The sequence below is a fragment of the Geotrypetes seraphini genome, chromosome 13 (assembly GCF_902459505.1).
Source record: "Geotrypetes seraphini chromosome 13, aGeoSer1.1, whole genome shotgun sequence".
NCBI classification, from domain to species: Eukaryota; Metazoa; Chordata; class Amphibia; order Gymnophiona; family Dermophiidae; genus Geotrypetes; species Geotrypetes seraphini.
In genome coordinates, this window is record NC_047096.1 from 77,315,683 (window position 1) to 77,333,363 (window position 17,681).

Genomic DNA, 17,681 nt, shown 5'->3' on the forward strand with positions numbered 1-17,681 from the left:
CAGTTTTGTTACATCCACTCATGAAGGCCTTGAGCAATCATTTAGCAGTAACTTAGGATGCTAAACCTTTTTAACTTAATTACAGAAAAAAAGAATAAAGATTTTTACAATATCATCTACGAGGGTTATTTCATAAATAATGCACACTATTTTTTTTAAACTTGCATGTTTTATATTTATTTTCAAGTATTTTTTTACAAACCTTCAATAAAGTCTCCCTGCTTTGCAATGACCGAGTCCCAGCGTCCGGGAAGCTTCATTATTCCATCCAAGACACCGTTTTAGTTCAGTTGCCGAATGGCTCGGGTACTGGCGGAAGATAGCTCTTCCAGAGAAACAAAACGATGTCCATGCATAGGTTGTTTCAACTTTGGAAAAATGTCAAAGTCTGGTGGTCTCTTGTCTGGACTGTAGGGAGCATGAGGTAACACCTCCCAGCTGTATTCATGTAGTTTTTCAATGACATGTCCTGTGTGTGGGCAAGCGTTGTCGTGAAGAATGAGTGGCCCAGCCAAGAGCAACTGAGGTCGGGTTTTGTGCATTTTTCTGTGCATTTTTTGCAAAAAAATCACAATAATACACTGCTGTGACACTTCTTCCACATGGAACTTTGTCTGTGATGATGATGCCTTCATGATCATAAGCAAAAATCATCATCTGTTTGACTTTTGATTGAGCTCTTCAAAATTTTTTTGGTCGTGGGAAAAATGGAGCTCTCCACTCGTCATTGAAAAACTATGCGAATACGACTGGAATGTGTTACCTCATGCTCCCTACAGTCCAGACATGAGTCCACCAGACTTCGACCTGTTTCCAAAGTTGAAGCAACCTATGCGTGGACATCGTTTTGCATCTCTGGAAGAGCTTTCTTCTGCCGGTACCCGAGCCATTCGATAACTGAACAAAATGGTGTCTTGGATGGAATAATGAAGCTTCCTGGACGCTGGGACTCGGTCACTGCAAAGTAGGGAGACTATATTGAAGGATTGTAAAGAAATACTTGAAAAAAAACCCATGTAAATTTAAAAAATAGTGTGCATTATTTATGAAATGATCCTCATATGGTCACTAGGCTTTACTTTTAGTCTGTTCTAAAATCTAGAAATGTTAGCTTCTTTCATATAAACTAAACTAAACTAAACCTTAAGTTTATATACTGCATCATCTCCACGGAAGTAGAGCTCGGCACGGTTTACAAGAACCTAAAAATGAGAAAGGGTAGGAAAAGGTTTACATAAGTTTATAAGTTGAGTGGAAAAGTAAGGGAAAAAAGAAATTACATGTTAGAGAAGAGCCAGGTTTTTAGTTGCTTGCGGAATAAATGGAGGGAGCTCAGGTTCCGCAGCGGGATGGTAAGGTCATTCCAGAGACCTGTGATTTTGAATAGAAGTGATTTTCCCAGTTTACCTGCGTGGAGAATACCATGTAGGGAGAGGAAGGATAGTTTTAATTTATGGGCGGTGAGCACCATCAATATTGAACAAACTCGTTGACTGTGTCCAGGGAGAGAATTTTCATTAGGATTAGCACCTCAATAATTTGTAAAAGTTGGCCCCTATGGGCCATATTCTATAAACAGCACTGCATGTTAGGCGCCTACATCGCACCTACTGACATCTAACTTAATTGTATTAATTGGCTGTGCCATTTAAAACCGATTAAAAACTCTTTAAAAAAAAAAAAAAGCAGACACCAGAATTGCATCTACAGCATGGTGCCTAGTGGCCTTTTATGCCTAGATTCATCTACTCTTTAACTGCTGGGGTTCTGAACAACAACAACAAAACTCAAATAGCTTCTTGGTCTGGTTACAGGAAATAGGATGCCCAGGCTGCTTTTTCCGGCTCTCGCAAGCTATGTTTTAAGCTTTCTCTACTGGCTCCTGCTATTCAACAGTTACGAACACCCTACAGTGGATTCTGCGGTGGCGCAGGATACACAGCAAAAGGGTCTCCCTGGTGTTGGAGGAATAGTATTTAAGGACTCCCAGGGTCACACAGTGGGTATTTTGTTTTGAAAGAAAAAAAAAAAAAGTAAACAAAATGTTTTGAAGTTTCTTCTTCAGGCTTCACAGTAGTGGCGGCCTCCTTTGTGGCGAGTGCCTGTCACTTGAGATTGCGCATGGTGTCCTCTGTGGAAGTGGCTGTTTCTCCCCAGCTAGTGCTGGATGGTGTGGATTATGTGGTGAATGCCTTTTCTGATATCATTCAAGTTCTTACTGCTTATGTGGTGTCTGTGTTACCGGCCTATTTAAATCTGTCCTTGAGATGGGGATGCTGCCTCCAAGGCCATATTAAGCAGACTTCCTCTCAAGAGTCAGTTTCTTTTTGGGACAGGTCTGGATGACCTCTGGCTGGCATTGCTAATTGCCACCTTACGTCTCTCTCCCTGTGTGCAAATCTTGCTGGACTTTAGGAGAGGCCAATACTAATTTTCATCCTTCCTGCCGTTTTTCATCAGAAATCCTTCCTCCCAGGGATATTTCCAGAGATACAGTCCCTGTGACAATACTTCCAATTCCAGCTGTCCTCCGACATCCAGATCCCGGATGGCTAATGCTCCTAAACAGCACTTCAGAGGGCGGTCTAGCTCAGTTTTTACTAGGAGTGGACTTGCATGACTTCAGATAAATGGATGTAGGACATCATTCAGGAGGGCCCAGGAAAGTTTTCTTTTGCCTGCCTCTGGATTTGTTTCTGGACTCGTTGGCAGGTCGTCCAGAAAAGGAGTCAAAGATCCACACTACTTTGCAGTGTAGCTTTGACATCCGAGCACTAGTACCCATTCTGGAACATAGAAACATGATGGCAGATAAAGGCCAAATGGCCCATCTAGTCTGCCCAATCGCAGTAACCATTATCTCTTTCTCTGACTGAGAGATCCCACGTGCCTATCCCAGGCCCTCTTGAATTCAGACACAGTCTCTGTCTCCACCACCTCTTCTGGGAGACTGTTCCATGCTTCTACCACCCTTTCTGTAAAATAGTATTTCTTTAGATTACTTTACTGGATACTCTTTCGGATTCATCATGCCAAAGTACGACTGGAAGACTGGAAGCCCGTTCTGAATCCCATGTCAGTCACTCGCTTCCTGAGCATTCCTTTTTTCTGAATGGATGCCGTAGGCACAGTCATTGCCTGCTGTCTCCTGGGGAGTTCTAGTTTCCTTTGAATTTTGCGGAGGTTTTCCTCCATATTCCAATATTTCCGGAGTATCGCAGATTTCTGCATTTCCCTGTTCTGCAACTGCATTTTCAGTTCGCAGCTACATCTTTTGGCTTAGCAACGGCACCCCGCACTTTCACCAAAGTAATGGCAGTTGTGGCGCTTTTCCTCTGCAGGCAGAGTGTCTGGGTTCCTCCTTCCTTGGATGTTTGGTTGATCTGGCTCTGTTTTGACAGGAGTGCGAAAGTGCGGTGGAGACAGGAGTGTCTCTGCAACAGGCTTTAGGTTTTTTTGTCAACTTCCAGAAGTTGATCTGTCCCAGTCCTTGGAGTCTCTAGGCTTTCTCCTCGACACCCAGCAGGATCATGTGTTTCTTCCCAAGGCACACAGACACAAACTTCAACTCCAGATCAGAAATCTCCTGGACTGTCCGGCTATCATGGCCCGGCCTTGTCTGCAGGCGACAGGGTCCATGACAGCCTTCTTGGAGGTGGTCCCCTGGGCCAGAGCACACATGTGCTCTTAATAGGCTCTGGATACAGAAATCTTCAAATTTGACTTTTGAAGAGCCCCTGATTTTCCTCATAGGCTATAACAGCCTTACTCACTGTGGAATAAGATGCCTGCCTGCTTCAGCACAGGAATTCAGCTGGAACAAATGGAAAAAAAATCTGCCTCACGGTTCTGCTGGATGAACCTGGTCTTTGGACTGCCAGTCGGACCAAGGTCGGGTTGAATCTCAGCCTCCGGAAAACATTGTTGCGATAGGGGGGAGAACCACGCAGCCAGCCCACTATTAATCCCAGCCGAGCTGAGTAGGAGCCTAACAAACTGCGCTCAAGCTACTGAATAAATTAGGGATGCGAGCAGCTATGAAATGGACAGCCCTCGATCTTCAAAAATACAAAATCAGGCTGGCTAGCTTGGTGTCCCCAAAAGGCTGATCCTGGTAGCAGCAGACTTCCACAACATGAGTCTGCATCTTCTCCCAGGCAAAGGTCCAACAAATGGGAACCTCTGGGTACCCAGCCTCCAATCACTTAGAAAAATATGCTTGAAAATAAAACCGCAGAGCAGAAACACTTCTGAACAACTTGCTTGCAGAAAACAAACTGAAGTAACAGAAGCAGCTCCCTGGGAAGGAGGTGGAGTTGAAAAGATGATAGACAAGTTTTCTGCAAGCAATTTGTGGGTTCAGATGCAAAACCCTATGATTCAGGACCACTAGATACATTGCACTAATTTTTTTTCTAAATTTGCAGGTTACATTGACTATATTGCAGCTGACGTAAAGAAAAATAACTAGAACAAAATTGCTGCAAAACTCTCACCCAAAACCTAAGTTTTAAAACATCTTTATCCTGAGTATTTCCCTTGTAACACGTGATGGGTTAGGATATTCATACCTTCTAAATGGTTTGCCTGTGATTGCCTTTATAAACCTTATCATTAGAGGGAAGTGTAGACACTTATGAACCTAGGATATGAGCAAAGCAAAGTCTTTCTGTGTTTTCCTTGAACAAAGATAGACTCTTTTCTTATTAAGGACAAGTACCTCAACAGTTCTTTACAATCGATCCTTGATAAAGCACAAGGAATCCTTTCTAACATGCCCCATAGGCAAAGGATGATCAATCTTTTCCCTACATGTGCTAGAAAAATGTATACAGACTATGAAGTCGTTATTATATATTAGATAACATTTTGCCCTAGCTTAACCCCTATAGGGGAAATTTTCTCTTTCTTTTCATATCCCAGTGAAAGGTTTGCCAAATTGACTCATTCAGCAGAGGACTGTGGCTTTGTGGGCAAAATGCTCAGCTTTAGATGTTTATCCCAAAAAATAACAGAGCGTATATGTTCTGGGTGTTGCTGGAAACAATTGACAGATCCTGCTTGTGATCCCTGAAAAATACCTCAGGAACAAGGATCACCTCAACAGCATGATGGCAGGCTTCCAGCTTTTCCATCTGATATATCTATCTTACCTCCATGGAGTGGTCTTCTGCCCCTGTTCCCTTTCTCATTCCCATTGATAGCTTGACCTGTTCATTCTGTGTTTTTCTCTGGCTGAATGCATGTTTAGAGTTCCTTTTATGTTTTCTTTGCTGTGCAAAAGGGTCAGTGGGAGACACTAAACATTTTTGGATGGTTAATGGCTTTGTTGATTTTGGAATAACAAAAACACTTTGGGTATTAAACAGGAGAGTGGTACTAGCACGTGTCTGACTTTGTTAATTGCTGGAGTGAATAGGCTCTGAGCACTGTTCCATCTGATCTTCAGAGAAACTGTCATTTCTTTCACTTGTTTGTGTAACTTCCTCAGAATCATTCACCATCTGAAATGAAGCACAAGCTCTGTCAATCTCCACCCCTTTGGCATGTCAGCCCCGTCTGGCTTTTTCCAGAGGTTAATAAATTGTGCAGAGGGGCATAGGTATCGGAACGGGGGGGGGGAGGGGGATGGACGGACGGGACACCACAGGGGCCATGGCCTCCCCCAAAATTGCCACTTACCTTTATCCCTGGTGGTCAATAGGTGCAGCGGGCATGAGTGAGCTTTTCTTGCTCCTGCCCCGCTACTAACCCGGTCTGTCATGGCTGGTTTCTTCTGCCACTGAGCTGCAATGAGCAGGAGCGCGCTTTGGCGCTCAGCAGCTTCTTTGACTGGCTCCTGCGAATTCTTGCGATTTGCGAGAATTCATGGGAGCCAGTCAAAAAAAACATATAACTGACCATGTAAATATAGACAAACCTTTGAAGGGTGATCAAGAAATATTTTATAAAATTACTCACAGATATGAAACTCTGAAAGGAAGGGTACAAGACCTCCCTTGGATAAAGAGTTTACCTTCCAGTCATTGTTATTCTATGAAAATGTTTTTTGATCACAACCTGGAAAGGCTAAAAAGTTCAACTGTTTCAAAAGTTCAAAATAACTGGTTTGTTCTTGTTGTTAATATCATGCAAACGTCACTGCATACTTGATGAAAAAGTCCACTTCCTGTTAAACAGGAGTGAGGGGGCCCCAACGTGGCCCCGTTTCATTCCCTGCTTCAGGGGACCCGATGTAAGCTGGTTCAAATTGAATCCAAGTTAATACTAGTGCTGGAGTAGCATAATTGCGTGACTTGCAAACAAACGCATCATAGCTGGGGGGTCAAAAAGATAACAACAAGAACAAACCAGTTATTTGAACTTTTGAAACAGTTGAACTTTTTAGCCTTTCCAGGTTGTGATCAAAAAACATTTTCATTGAATAACAATGACTGGAAGGTAAACTCTTTAAAAGGGAGGTCTTGTAGCCTTCCTTTCAGAGTTTCATATCTCTGAGTAATTTTATAAAATATTTCTTGATCACCCTTCAAAGGCTTGTCTATATTTACATGGTCGGTTATATATTTTTGGATTTTGACTTTTTCTGATCTAGTGTTTGTCGAATAATATCCCTGAATGTAACTCAGTAATTGGATTTAAAGATAGATGTTTTGCAGAAAGTAAAGGAGAGAAAAACAGCAGATGGATAAGGTGGCCCTGTGGATACACAGTTAAGAGTACAGACAGAAGGAAGTGCAGCCAGAGACTGGGAAAGATGGTTTGAAAACCAAAATCACCAGGCATCAAAGATAGGGAAAATGATTTTATTTTCAATTTAGTGATTGAATTGTGTCAGTTTTGAGAAATTACTTCTGCTGTCTATATTTTGCACTGTTCAGGAAGAAATGCATTTGTTTCTATTTCTCTGGGGGGTGTACTGCATGCAGAGTCTTGCATCTTAGGGTTTTGTTTGTATATATTAGCACTTTAAGTTTGTGGTCCTGTATTTGCCTAGGGTTATCTGTGTTCAGCATGTGTGACCAAGGCCAGGTGTTCTGGTAGGAATAAATGTTGAGAAACATACAGTGTGCTTTGCGTAGTTTAATTTTGTGGTTAACCATTATGTATTGTTAATAAGATTATATTGTGTGTATATGAAAAATGAATGGAAAAATGATATTACAATTAGTACTATTATGAGGCGGGGTATGGGGCAGAGCTTGCGGGCCCCCCCAAACAAAAAAGCATTCCGCTGCCTATGCAGAGGGGTATACTTCTGTCCACTGTCATTATGTACATTTGCCAGACCTGAGGGACATAGAGAGAAGAGAATCCTGCCCTCTTTTCTCATCTGCAGGGCACGCTGCCCTAGTAAAACTCTTCAATCTTTGAATATTGCCTAGTACTGTATCAGGAACAGAGATTGGAGTACCATTAAAGCTCTCTGCTTTTGTTTACTGTCTCACTATCCATATTGAAGGACAGCTTATTAGTGACATTAAAATGTTTCAAAATAACATTTGTGGGTTTAGGGACATAAAAATCTTTTGCGTAACAATCTGTGACTAAGTGATAAGGAATCCAGGTGTTTCTTGCAACACAACTCCCAATTGAGGACTAGGTGTATCCAGCTCAAAAGCACAGAATTTCAACAACAGCATTATGAATAAAGCTTTTAACTCTCCATTTCTCTTCTGAGCACTTGCAACAGCACTCTTCAAAAACTTAATTCCTCTCTCTCCTTATCTAGGGAGTCCTGTCATCTTCTAATTAGCTGATTTAAAGTAACTAGTCGACTTGGTGTTACATAAGGTAACCCAGTAATTGAGTTTTGTCTTATCCTACTAACCCTGTCAGTACTTTTCCCAGATGTCCCAACCACATGCCACTTAGCTGCTTTAACACCCCATAGGAGATGAACCATGCTGACCTCACCTCTACCCATGTTTATCTAGATTGGACTGCACATTAGACTCAATGGTAAGATTATGCATCCGAGTGCTGTTATTACTTACAACTAACAGATTTTTAGGATACCCTGCTATGGAATATCAGGAACTCCCCTCTTCCTTATTTGGAGGGGAGGCTGCTTCTATAACATTTGCAAAATCCATACACCGCTCATAAAGGTACTTCTGGAATTAGACCAGTGTCTCACAAACTTTTCCTGCTGCGGTACACTAAATTTGGGGCTGTGTCTACAGCATGCATGCATAGATGTTGACTTGTGACATCACACTAATGTGCATAATATTATCACGTCGACATCTGCGCATGCTCAGAGGCCTTGTAGACAAGGCCCTGAGCTTAGTGGCCTTCCAAAACCCAGACAAACTGCCAGGTTTTGGAAATCCCTCCATTGCCCGGGGTGGGGGTGGGGGTGGGGAGGGCAGAGAGAAGAAGGGGCACTGGGGCCAACTTGTTTCTTTTGTGGCACACCTGGAACCTCACTGCAGAATACAGTTTGCGATACACTAAGTTAGATCAATGTTAGATTCAAGTCTTCCCATGTTTTTAACTCTCAGCCCACCATCTGAGCCTGAGTCAGACAGGGCAGACATGTGGTCTTCAATAACCCTTGGCTTTTTAGACACAAGACCTGGTTCTTCACTCACTTTATCCCCTGAATTGGGCTGTCTCACAACCTCTGTGCGATCAGGAACTGGGATTTCAACAAAGGGGCTCTCCCCATCAAGGGAAGAAGCCTTTTAAAGTTATGCTTTGCCTCCTTTTCAAAACCAAAGGTATCAGGCAGCATGAGTAGCTCCTGTATTGACATTACACAGCTAGTTTCATGATTGGAATTTTGATATACCGCTTGGACAAGGTGTAATAAGTGGTTTACAATCATTTATTCAAGCATTTGATCTAAGCAGCTGTCTGTTTGCTGAACAGGTATTGAGCTGACCAGAATGCAGCTTGCTCGTAGAAGTCTGGAGGGGCTCCTTTATTAAAAAGGAACTCTTCCCTGTCCACTGTAATAGGAAGGGCTGGCTCAACCATGGCACCTGCTGACTACAAACTCTGGGCTTGCCTTTGACTAGTGCTGCCTGATTAAGGGAAAAAATTTTCGACTCAATTTGGCCTACTGAATCAGTTTTTTGATCCAATTTTCCTGCCCAGTCCAGCATTTTTTTTTTTTTTCCCAAACATCCTTGCTGGTTTATTTTGTAGCCTTTTCACCCCCCCCCCCCCACCTCCCATTGCCCTCTCCAACCCCACACTGGTGCTGTGGGGCAAACAAAAGCCGCAAGCAGCCCATTCAGAGTGCTGCCTCTGCTGACCAACCACTGCCACTGCCGCTTTAGGAGGCCCGGAGGTATGTCAGGTCTCACTGGGGTGTGTGTGTGTGTGTGAATTGGTAAATCCGTTTTGTTTTTTTGGTTTTTTTTTGGGGGGGGACAACAAATCGATTCACTGAAGTGAATCAGTGAATCGGGCAATACTACTTGTAACCAGCTATGTATTGTTTGCAAAGCTCACTCACAGACATGAGTTCTATGGTAGGATGTAGCTCTCCAGCTCGAACCATTAAGCCATTCCATTCAAAGCATCTGCCCCGCATGCACACTCATAAACCATCACTGTTACTACACTCACAGCTAGGCAATGCACTTTTCCCCAGTACTTCTGGAGAAGTAAGATGTAGAGGGAAGACTATGAATTAAGATGTGGGGCCAGGAGGCGGGAAAGTGAATGCAACTCGAAGGTGGGAAGAAGGAAAAATAATATATGATGGGCTATGTGAGGTCTCAATGTAGTGTTAATCCATTCCTGTATGCAGGATTGGAGAAAGGCAGCATCATCCCTCTTTACAAAAGTGATATGGAGAAAAAGAATTTACAGACTGGCCAGGCTTACTTCAGTGGCAGGAAAAGAGAGTGAACTATCTACAATCCAGTAGGTTTTAAGATTTGAGCTAACGTGTTTTTACCAGAAGCAAATCCTGTCAAACAAATCTGATTGATTTTCCAATAGTGTGACTAGAGAAGTAGATTGAGGGCATACAATGGATGTGGTCTATCTGGATTTTACTAAAGCCTTTGATACTGCCCTTGCCTACACTGAGCGGCCTAAGAGTGGATTAGAATAAGTTTATTTATTTATTTAATCATTTATATATCACTTATATCCTAAGTGGTTTACATTCAGGTACTTTATCATATTTCCCTTACAAGATGATAACAGGTAGTTTGCTCAGAGAAGAGGAAGGTGAGAAAACAGAGTGCTTCAGGAACTGGTCCTGAGACTAGTTCTGTTCAATATCGTTTGAATGATAATTGTGGAAATGTTAGAAGAAAAATCCTCAATATAACAACTGGGTGAAATCCAAACAGAAAAAGTTCCCAAAGGGCTGTGAACTAACAAAAACGAAACAAAAACCAAAATGAAAATTCCTTTAAACCTCGAAGGTGCTCAGAACCAATATATGGTAAGAAAGAGACCAAACCAGGGCAGCAACCCCTGTAAGGACTTTCAAAGAGTCTATTATTGCACGATCCTCAAACAGTAGAAAGGTATTTAAATTTTGGTGAGTGTCTTTTTGTGCTATTTTTCTTCTTTTTTTCTACTAAATGTCCATTTAAAATGTCCAAAGCTTAAAAGAAGACAACAAAGGAAGTTGTTGAACTTGATGTTTCATCCAGCATGGGGGTTCTCTAAAACGCGTTAGGACCCACCTGTACCTGCTGTAGCAAGTTGGCTTCCTAAACACTCACAGTTAAGTTTTGCCTATTTTGAGGATCATAGTTTTCATTTAAGCTTTGGACATTTAGTAGAAAAAAAGAAGAAAAATAGCACAAAAAGACACTCACCAAAATTTAAATACCTTTCTACTGTTTGAGGATCGTGCAATGATAGACTCTTTGAAAGTCCTTACAGGGGTTGCTGCCCTGGTTTGGTTACTTTCTTACCATATATTGGTTCTGAGCACCTTCGAGGTTTAAAGGCATTTTCATTTTGGTTTTTGTTTCCTTTTTCGTTTTTGTTAGAAGAAAAATCCTGCCTTTTTGCAGATGTCATGAAGATAGGCAATGGAATGGACATCCCTGAGGAAGCAGATAAAATGAAAAATGATCAAAAATACCTTGTAGAGATGAGTTGCTAAATGTTTGGCAGTTAAGCTTTAATATGTAAAAATGCGTTTAGGTTGCAGAAATCAAAAGGAGTTTTATGTGATGGGAGGACAGAAAAGATTGATGCACATAGACCATGAGAGACCTCAAGATGATAGACTGACAAACAGGGACATTTTCAATAGGACGTCTAAGTCAGACTTTGGACATTTCTCACAAGATGTCCAAAATTGGAGGCGGAGAAATGGCCATTTTCAAAACCGGCAGCACTGCAAGATGTCCAAAATCTTTTTGTGAAAATCACCTACTTAGGATGTTCAACTTTGTTTACCATTTTCGACCACAAAAACGTCCAAGTTCAAAATGTCCTACTCCAGACCATTTGGATGTGGGAGGAGCCAACATTGTAATGGACTGGCCACATACACATGTCAGTAGAGCAGTGGGGCACCTTAAGAGGGCACTGCTATGAACTTCACATAAAGGGTGCCAGAAGTACATCTCACCAGAAACCCCTTATGATGTATGGTGAGCCCTCCCAAACTCCCACAAAACCTATTAGACCCACCTGTCTACCACCCCAATAGCCCTTATGGCTGTAGGTGGCACTTATATGGCAATATAGTAGGGTTTTGGTGGCCTCATACTTTCCAACAGAAATGTAGTGGTAAGAGGGGCTTATGGGCCTGGGTTCTCCTCTCTATCATTCATTAGTCCATTCACCAAGTTACTTGACACCGGTGTGATGCTTTACTAGGTTTTCCCATACTAGGTGCTACAGACAGGTATGTACTGTTTCATTCTGATTTTGTGGGGATAGGAAGGAGTCAGTGACCACTGGGGGAATGTGTGTAAGTGTGTGGGATGTTATGAGTTGGACGTCTAAGTTCCATCCAGGATGTCTTGGGAAAGGATCAATTATTACCATCAAGACATCCATGTCTAAGCCTGCCCAGAACACACCTCCAATACATCTCCTTTTAACTCTGGACGCATCGCAAAACATCCAGAAAGACTGTTTTGAAAATCAGCACTTGGGACATTTTGGCAAGAAAAATGCCCAAGTGCCGATTTATGCTATTTTGGGGCTGTCTTAAGTGTTTTGAAAATGCCCCTAACTGTGTGATTATCTGGTGGTCAAAGCTAAAAGGATGCTAAACTTAACAAAGAGAGACAGAGCTAGGAAAAAAAAGGAGGTGGTCCATGTATATTTCATTGATTAGGCCTCACATAGAATACTGTGATCACTTTTGGAGTATCTCATTTAGGATATAAACAAACTAGAGGTAACTCAGAGAAAAGCAGCCAAAATGATATGACATAAAGACATAAAATGGGACCTGTGAACACAAATATGTGTATTCTAGACGAAAGGAGTGACAGGTGACATATGATAAACACATTTAAATATCTGAAAGGTATTAATGCACAAAAAACAAACCTTTTCCAGAGGAGGGGAAGCTGTAGAACTAGGGGACATGATATGAAGCTGCAACGAGGTAGACTCAGGAGCAACATCAGGAAATGTTTTTTCACGGAAAAGATGGATGCCTGGAGTGCCCTCCTGGAGGAGGAGGTGGAGACAAAAAATGGTATAGAATTCAAAAAGATGTCCAGTACACACAGATCCTTTATTGGCAAAAGGATGCAAGCATTGGGCACTTCAGTTCAAAACAGCAGCGAAACGACTTTTTCATATCTCTAAGAAGACAGTGAGGGAACCTGCACAAAGCAGCAGTTACAACCATACCAACCTTACTATTGCAGACTTGATGGGCCATTATGACTTTTATCTGTTATCAGCTACTGGTATACAATGTTACTGTGGTTAAAAAGGTATATATTTTTTTTTCTGATATAACTAAAAGGCAGTGGCCTATGTATTCTTATCCACATTTTATTTAATCTCTTAGAAAATAAGGCAGTTAAATAAAATATATGAGATGCTGGTTAGGAACCTGGACTAAAATAATAGAACTAGAATGCTGAGTTCTCATGGGCTGGAAAAATACTGGAGGCAGGTAATTCACTAAGGGTCAATATTCAGTGTTTTCTTAAATGCTGGCTGCTGCTGGCTAAATTAGACCTGGAAATTTAGTGCTGGCTCCTACTCAGATACTGGCATTGAATATCTGGGTACTCAGCAGCTTGCGAAAGATACCTGTGTACAGCCAATATTCAGTAGGGCACTTAAAGTAACTATCCAGTTAACTTATATTTGCTAAAAGGCTGTCCTAAGTTAAATGGATAGTTATCTGGGTATTGCTTCTGAATACTGGTGATGCCTGGGTTACTCCAAGCTCTTCCTCACACCTCTCCAGCACTAATTGGATACTGCCATGGTGATCTGCCTGAATATTCAGTGGCACTATCTGGGTTTGGCCTAGTCAACACAATTTAACCTTGCAGAAGCTTCTCCTGCCCTGCTAAATTTCTTTGAATATTGATCCCTAAAATTTCTGTCAAAAACCACTGTCAACATCTGTGGACCAAGGAATATTTATCTGCTGATAACTTCTGTATTTTCCAGAGTACTATAGAAACCAAAAGTTGCATAAAATTGAAGGAACTACTGTTTAAATATATCAAAAATAATGCAGAAAAAAAAATCTGTCATCAAGCAACAACTGTTCTGTTATAATTGGCTGGACACTTACTATGATACACTGTCACCCAAGAATCAAGAAAATGTATTATTTGGTGAATTAGAATAGGTTTCATAAAGCATTGAGGCACACTAGAAGTGCACTGTAATGGACAACTTGCATTACATTTCCCTGTACCATACTTGTTCTATAATAGAAAGAGAGGATTTAAATTTCCATGGAGTGCACGTGTGCTTATGTGTCTGAAGTGCTACTGAGTTGAGATCAACTCATAGAGAACCTATGGATAGCTGACCTGAGCTGTGTTTGGTCTTGAGCCAGAGAATTAATTCTTGATAAAAAAAAAAAAAGCATCCATAACTGTTTATCCTTAGACAAGCAGGCAGCATATTCTCACATGTGGGTGACATCATCAACAGAGCCAGGTAACTGACAGTTGTAAAATGTACTGTCACTTTAAGCTTCGAGCCTGCTCACACTGCGCATGCGCAATTGCCTTCCCGCCTGATGCAGGCTTGCGAGGTCATCAGTTTTTCATTTTCTGTGGAGTGAAGAAGATGTATCTAATCTTTGTTTCCTCGAGTTTGCCTTCCCACTTCATTTTTTCAATTATCTTGTTATTTTACTTGTTCGTTGTTTATTATTCTCTACCTTCGTTTTAAAAATAAAAAAAGTTTTGGCGTCAAGGGGCCTTCAGACAACTTTGCCCCTGCTATCAGCGTCTACAGTTTTTCAGCATTCTTTTTACTCCACCATAATCTCGTCCTTTCTGGCTGGCCCTGACTCCGGGGCTATATATAAAAAACCCCCAAACAAACAAAAAAGAAAGAAAAAAAGAAAAAGGATAAGAAGGAAAAAGCAACAACAAAAAACTACCAGAATGTTTTTTCTTCTTTTCTTTTAGGCCTGGAGTTGGATTTTCGGCAACTTGGACTTTTCTGTAGTGCTGATCCTTGTCAATACTGGCATATCTAACATTGACAAACACCTCAAAATTTCTTGTGCAACACACTAAAATATCCTCAAAATTTAGCTAAAATGCAAGAGAAAATATCTCAATGGATATAAGGGAGAAATACTTAAGGATCTCAAGTGCTCACAGCTAGAGGCTCGATGTATATTACGAGCCAATAGCCATAGGGTGAGCTATCATTGGTCCAGTATATTCTCCTAATTTCTCTGTTTTATCAAAAACTCCTTTATTAATTTTTTACATTTCTTCTGGTATTATTTTGTCCTTATTGTATTTTTTTAAAAAACTTTAAATATTGTGCAAATCTAGTTTGCCTATTTGTTTATTCGCATATTAGCTGCATCCAACAAATCATTCTTAAGAGATGTTAACGTGGTGATATCTTCATTTGTCAAATAGTACTTTCTCATTCACCAATGTAGGAATTCTAAAGTACTTAGCTTATAAACATGACTATCTAACATTGAGTCAACTTGATGCATGTTTCTCATTGATGCCATCGTTCTCCGATGGAGGCTGTCATTTCTGAAGTGCATCGCCCATGGAGACAACCACGCTTTTTTGACACCTGCTGCACCTTCTGTACCAGCTAACAGCATAAGGTACTGGTACCTCCTCTTCATACATCGAGACCAGAATCATAGGCATTTTCAGCATCGAGTCTCTTGATGCATGCCTTTTATTGACCCCGTCATTCTCGATGCAGGCTGTCAATTCTGCAGCATGCTACCTCTTCAGGTATTAACGCTTAGACACACAGCCTCGACAGCATCTTTTGTACCAGCGGATGAGCCAACGGTACCGGTGCACTCCTTCTGGGATCAACTGAAGGAATTCTTGAAGATGAATATAGGTGACTTTTTCAACTTGCATGTGACACCGATGCCAACATCGAATTCCTCAGTACCAGCCCATGCTGAAAGTAGCACATACAAGCCATGGGTACTGACTCCAGTTTTTCATCACAGCTTTGATGAACATCACAATACGATTCTCCTTCCCCTTGATGTCATCGATCCAGTGCTGCAGGTACAGACTGACTGTCCTACTTGGCCTGTTCTTATCATCAGAAGCTACCCATGATCAGGCCTGGCTAGTACCTGGATAGCAGACCATCTGACACAAGTATATCAGGTACTGTAGGGTAAGCCATCTCATATTAGGCCACAGTGGAGCCACACTCTGCTCGGATGAAAGCAATGTCAAACCACTCTTGTACTCTGTTGTGAAACATTACAAGGTGGATTCCTCACTGTGCATGTTGACATTAGTCAGTAGCTGACTCAGTGGCCTGATCCATCCCTCATCTTTTCCTTGAAAGAGTACTTCTCGACGCTCTTAATCCCGAAACATCCGAGATATTAGCTATGTCTTCTGACCTGTCTTCACACATATTACGGATAGCACTGAATGTGAGTCTACATTATCTGCTCCAGGATCCTGTGAAAACCCATCAAATCCTTCTCGTCCTCCCTTTTTCCTTGAATATGTCAGGCGCCTCGGGAAAGCTCTGTCTTTCCACTGGACAGATATTGATCCTTGATCCCTTCAGTTGCAATGAGCTTCTTATAGAACGTCTTCAGTTCCATCTGTATTCTTCTTCAGGATGTGCTCTTTAAGAACTGGGAGACTCCTCTTTCCCTTACTGTTACTCCCAGCACATTTGACTGTCCTCAACCCACAACTGAAAGTTTCTTAATTTCCAGCTGTAACATACTGATCTTCCTGGGCTGGATTATCATTACTCCATGATCTACACTTTGAAACTGGAACTTTTACTTATGGTTCTCTGTTGCACATACAGTATTTGAATTCACAGTACCATTGAATACTATTGAAAGGATCCACCCTGGGTGTAGAGCCTGTAAGATGGTATTTCCCCCTTTTTTTCTGTACTATAACCATGAAGTAAGCAGGACATGCTTTTTTTCTGCATGGTTTGGAGCCTATTTAGCATGGCATGACTCATCAGTTTGTTACTCCATCATGCTCACTTCATATAAACTGTAGAATGGTTAGGATGGATCATCTATCCCAGGGATAGGCAATTCCGGTCCTCAAGAGCCCGAGCCAGGTCAGGTTTTCAGGATATCCACAATAAATATGCATGAGATAGATTTGCATCTCTAGGAGGCAGTGCATGCAAATCCATCTCATACATATTCATTGTGGATATCCTGAAAACCTGACCTGGCTCCGGCTCTCAAGGACCGGAATTGCCTACCCCTAATCTATCCCATCCATCACAACAACTCTGATTACATTACTAAGATTCTATGGAGAGATCCAATCTAGGTGTAGAATCTGTTAAGTTGGATCCTTTCCCACATTTTTCAATTGCCGAGAGATTCACTATTGGAGTACAACCTTTCACGTGGATCGCCTTCTTTTCCTTGACTGTCTGTTTCATCCATATTCTCCATTGAGTCTTGAAGATGGAGAATACTATATAGAAAGTTCACTGATTAGGTTCTCTGAGCAGGATCAACCAGGTTCTTCAATACAGAACATCTACCACTGTACCATTAATGTTAATACAGTACTCCAGGAGATATTCACACTATTCTTTTGGAATATCTTTTTTTTTTTTTTTGTAATATCATATTTATTAGGCAATCGAAACCACGTACAGGATGCAGAACGTCAAAAACAAAACAGTAACACTGTAAACATGGCATCCAAGAACAAAAGCATGAAAAGCAGTACAAAAGGCGGTTCACAATTGCACTTTTCTAAACAAAACAAAGAAAAAGAAACATACGAATCCCCAAACGATTCATCACTTCAAACTCACACACATTCATGCACTCACACGAGACTGGAAGCCCTGAATATGTATACCCTAGAGGAAAGGAGAGACAGGGGAGATATGATTCAGACGTTCAAATACTTGAAGGGTATTAACGTAGAACAAAATCTTTTTCAGAGAAAGGAAAATGGTAAAACCAGAGGACATAATTTGAGGTTGAGGGGTGGTAGATTCAAAGGCAATGTTAGGAAATTCTACTTTACGGAGAGGGTGGTGGATGCCTGGAATGCGCTCCC

The 17,681-nt window shown here is 41.5% G+C and overlaps 1 protein-coding gene across 4 annotated transcripts in view; it reads right to left on the reverse strand.

The window, feature by feature from the left end:
• Nucleotides 1–17,681, reverse strand: part of MLLT6 (MLLT6, PHD finger containing) — a 240,675-nt gene that overhangs the window by 108,976 nt on the left and 114,018 nt on the right. For all 4 annotated transcript variants that reach the window (XM_033918301.1, XM_033918300.1, XM_033918303.1 and 1 more), the window contains one exon: nucleotides 12,499–12,621. In XM_033918301.1, coding sequence (XP_033774192.1) covers nucleotides 12,499–12,621 — 123 coding nt within the window. The remainder of the gene's footprint in view (nucleotides 1–12,498; nucleotides 12,622–17,681) is intronic.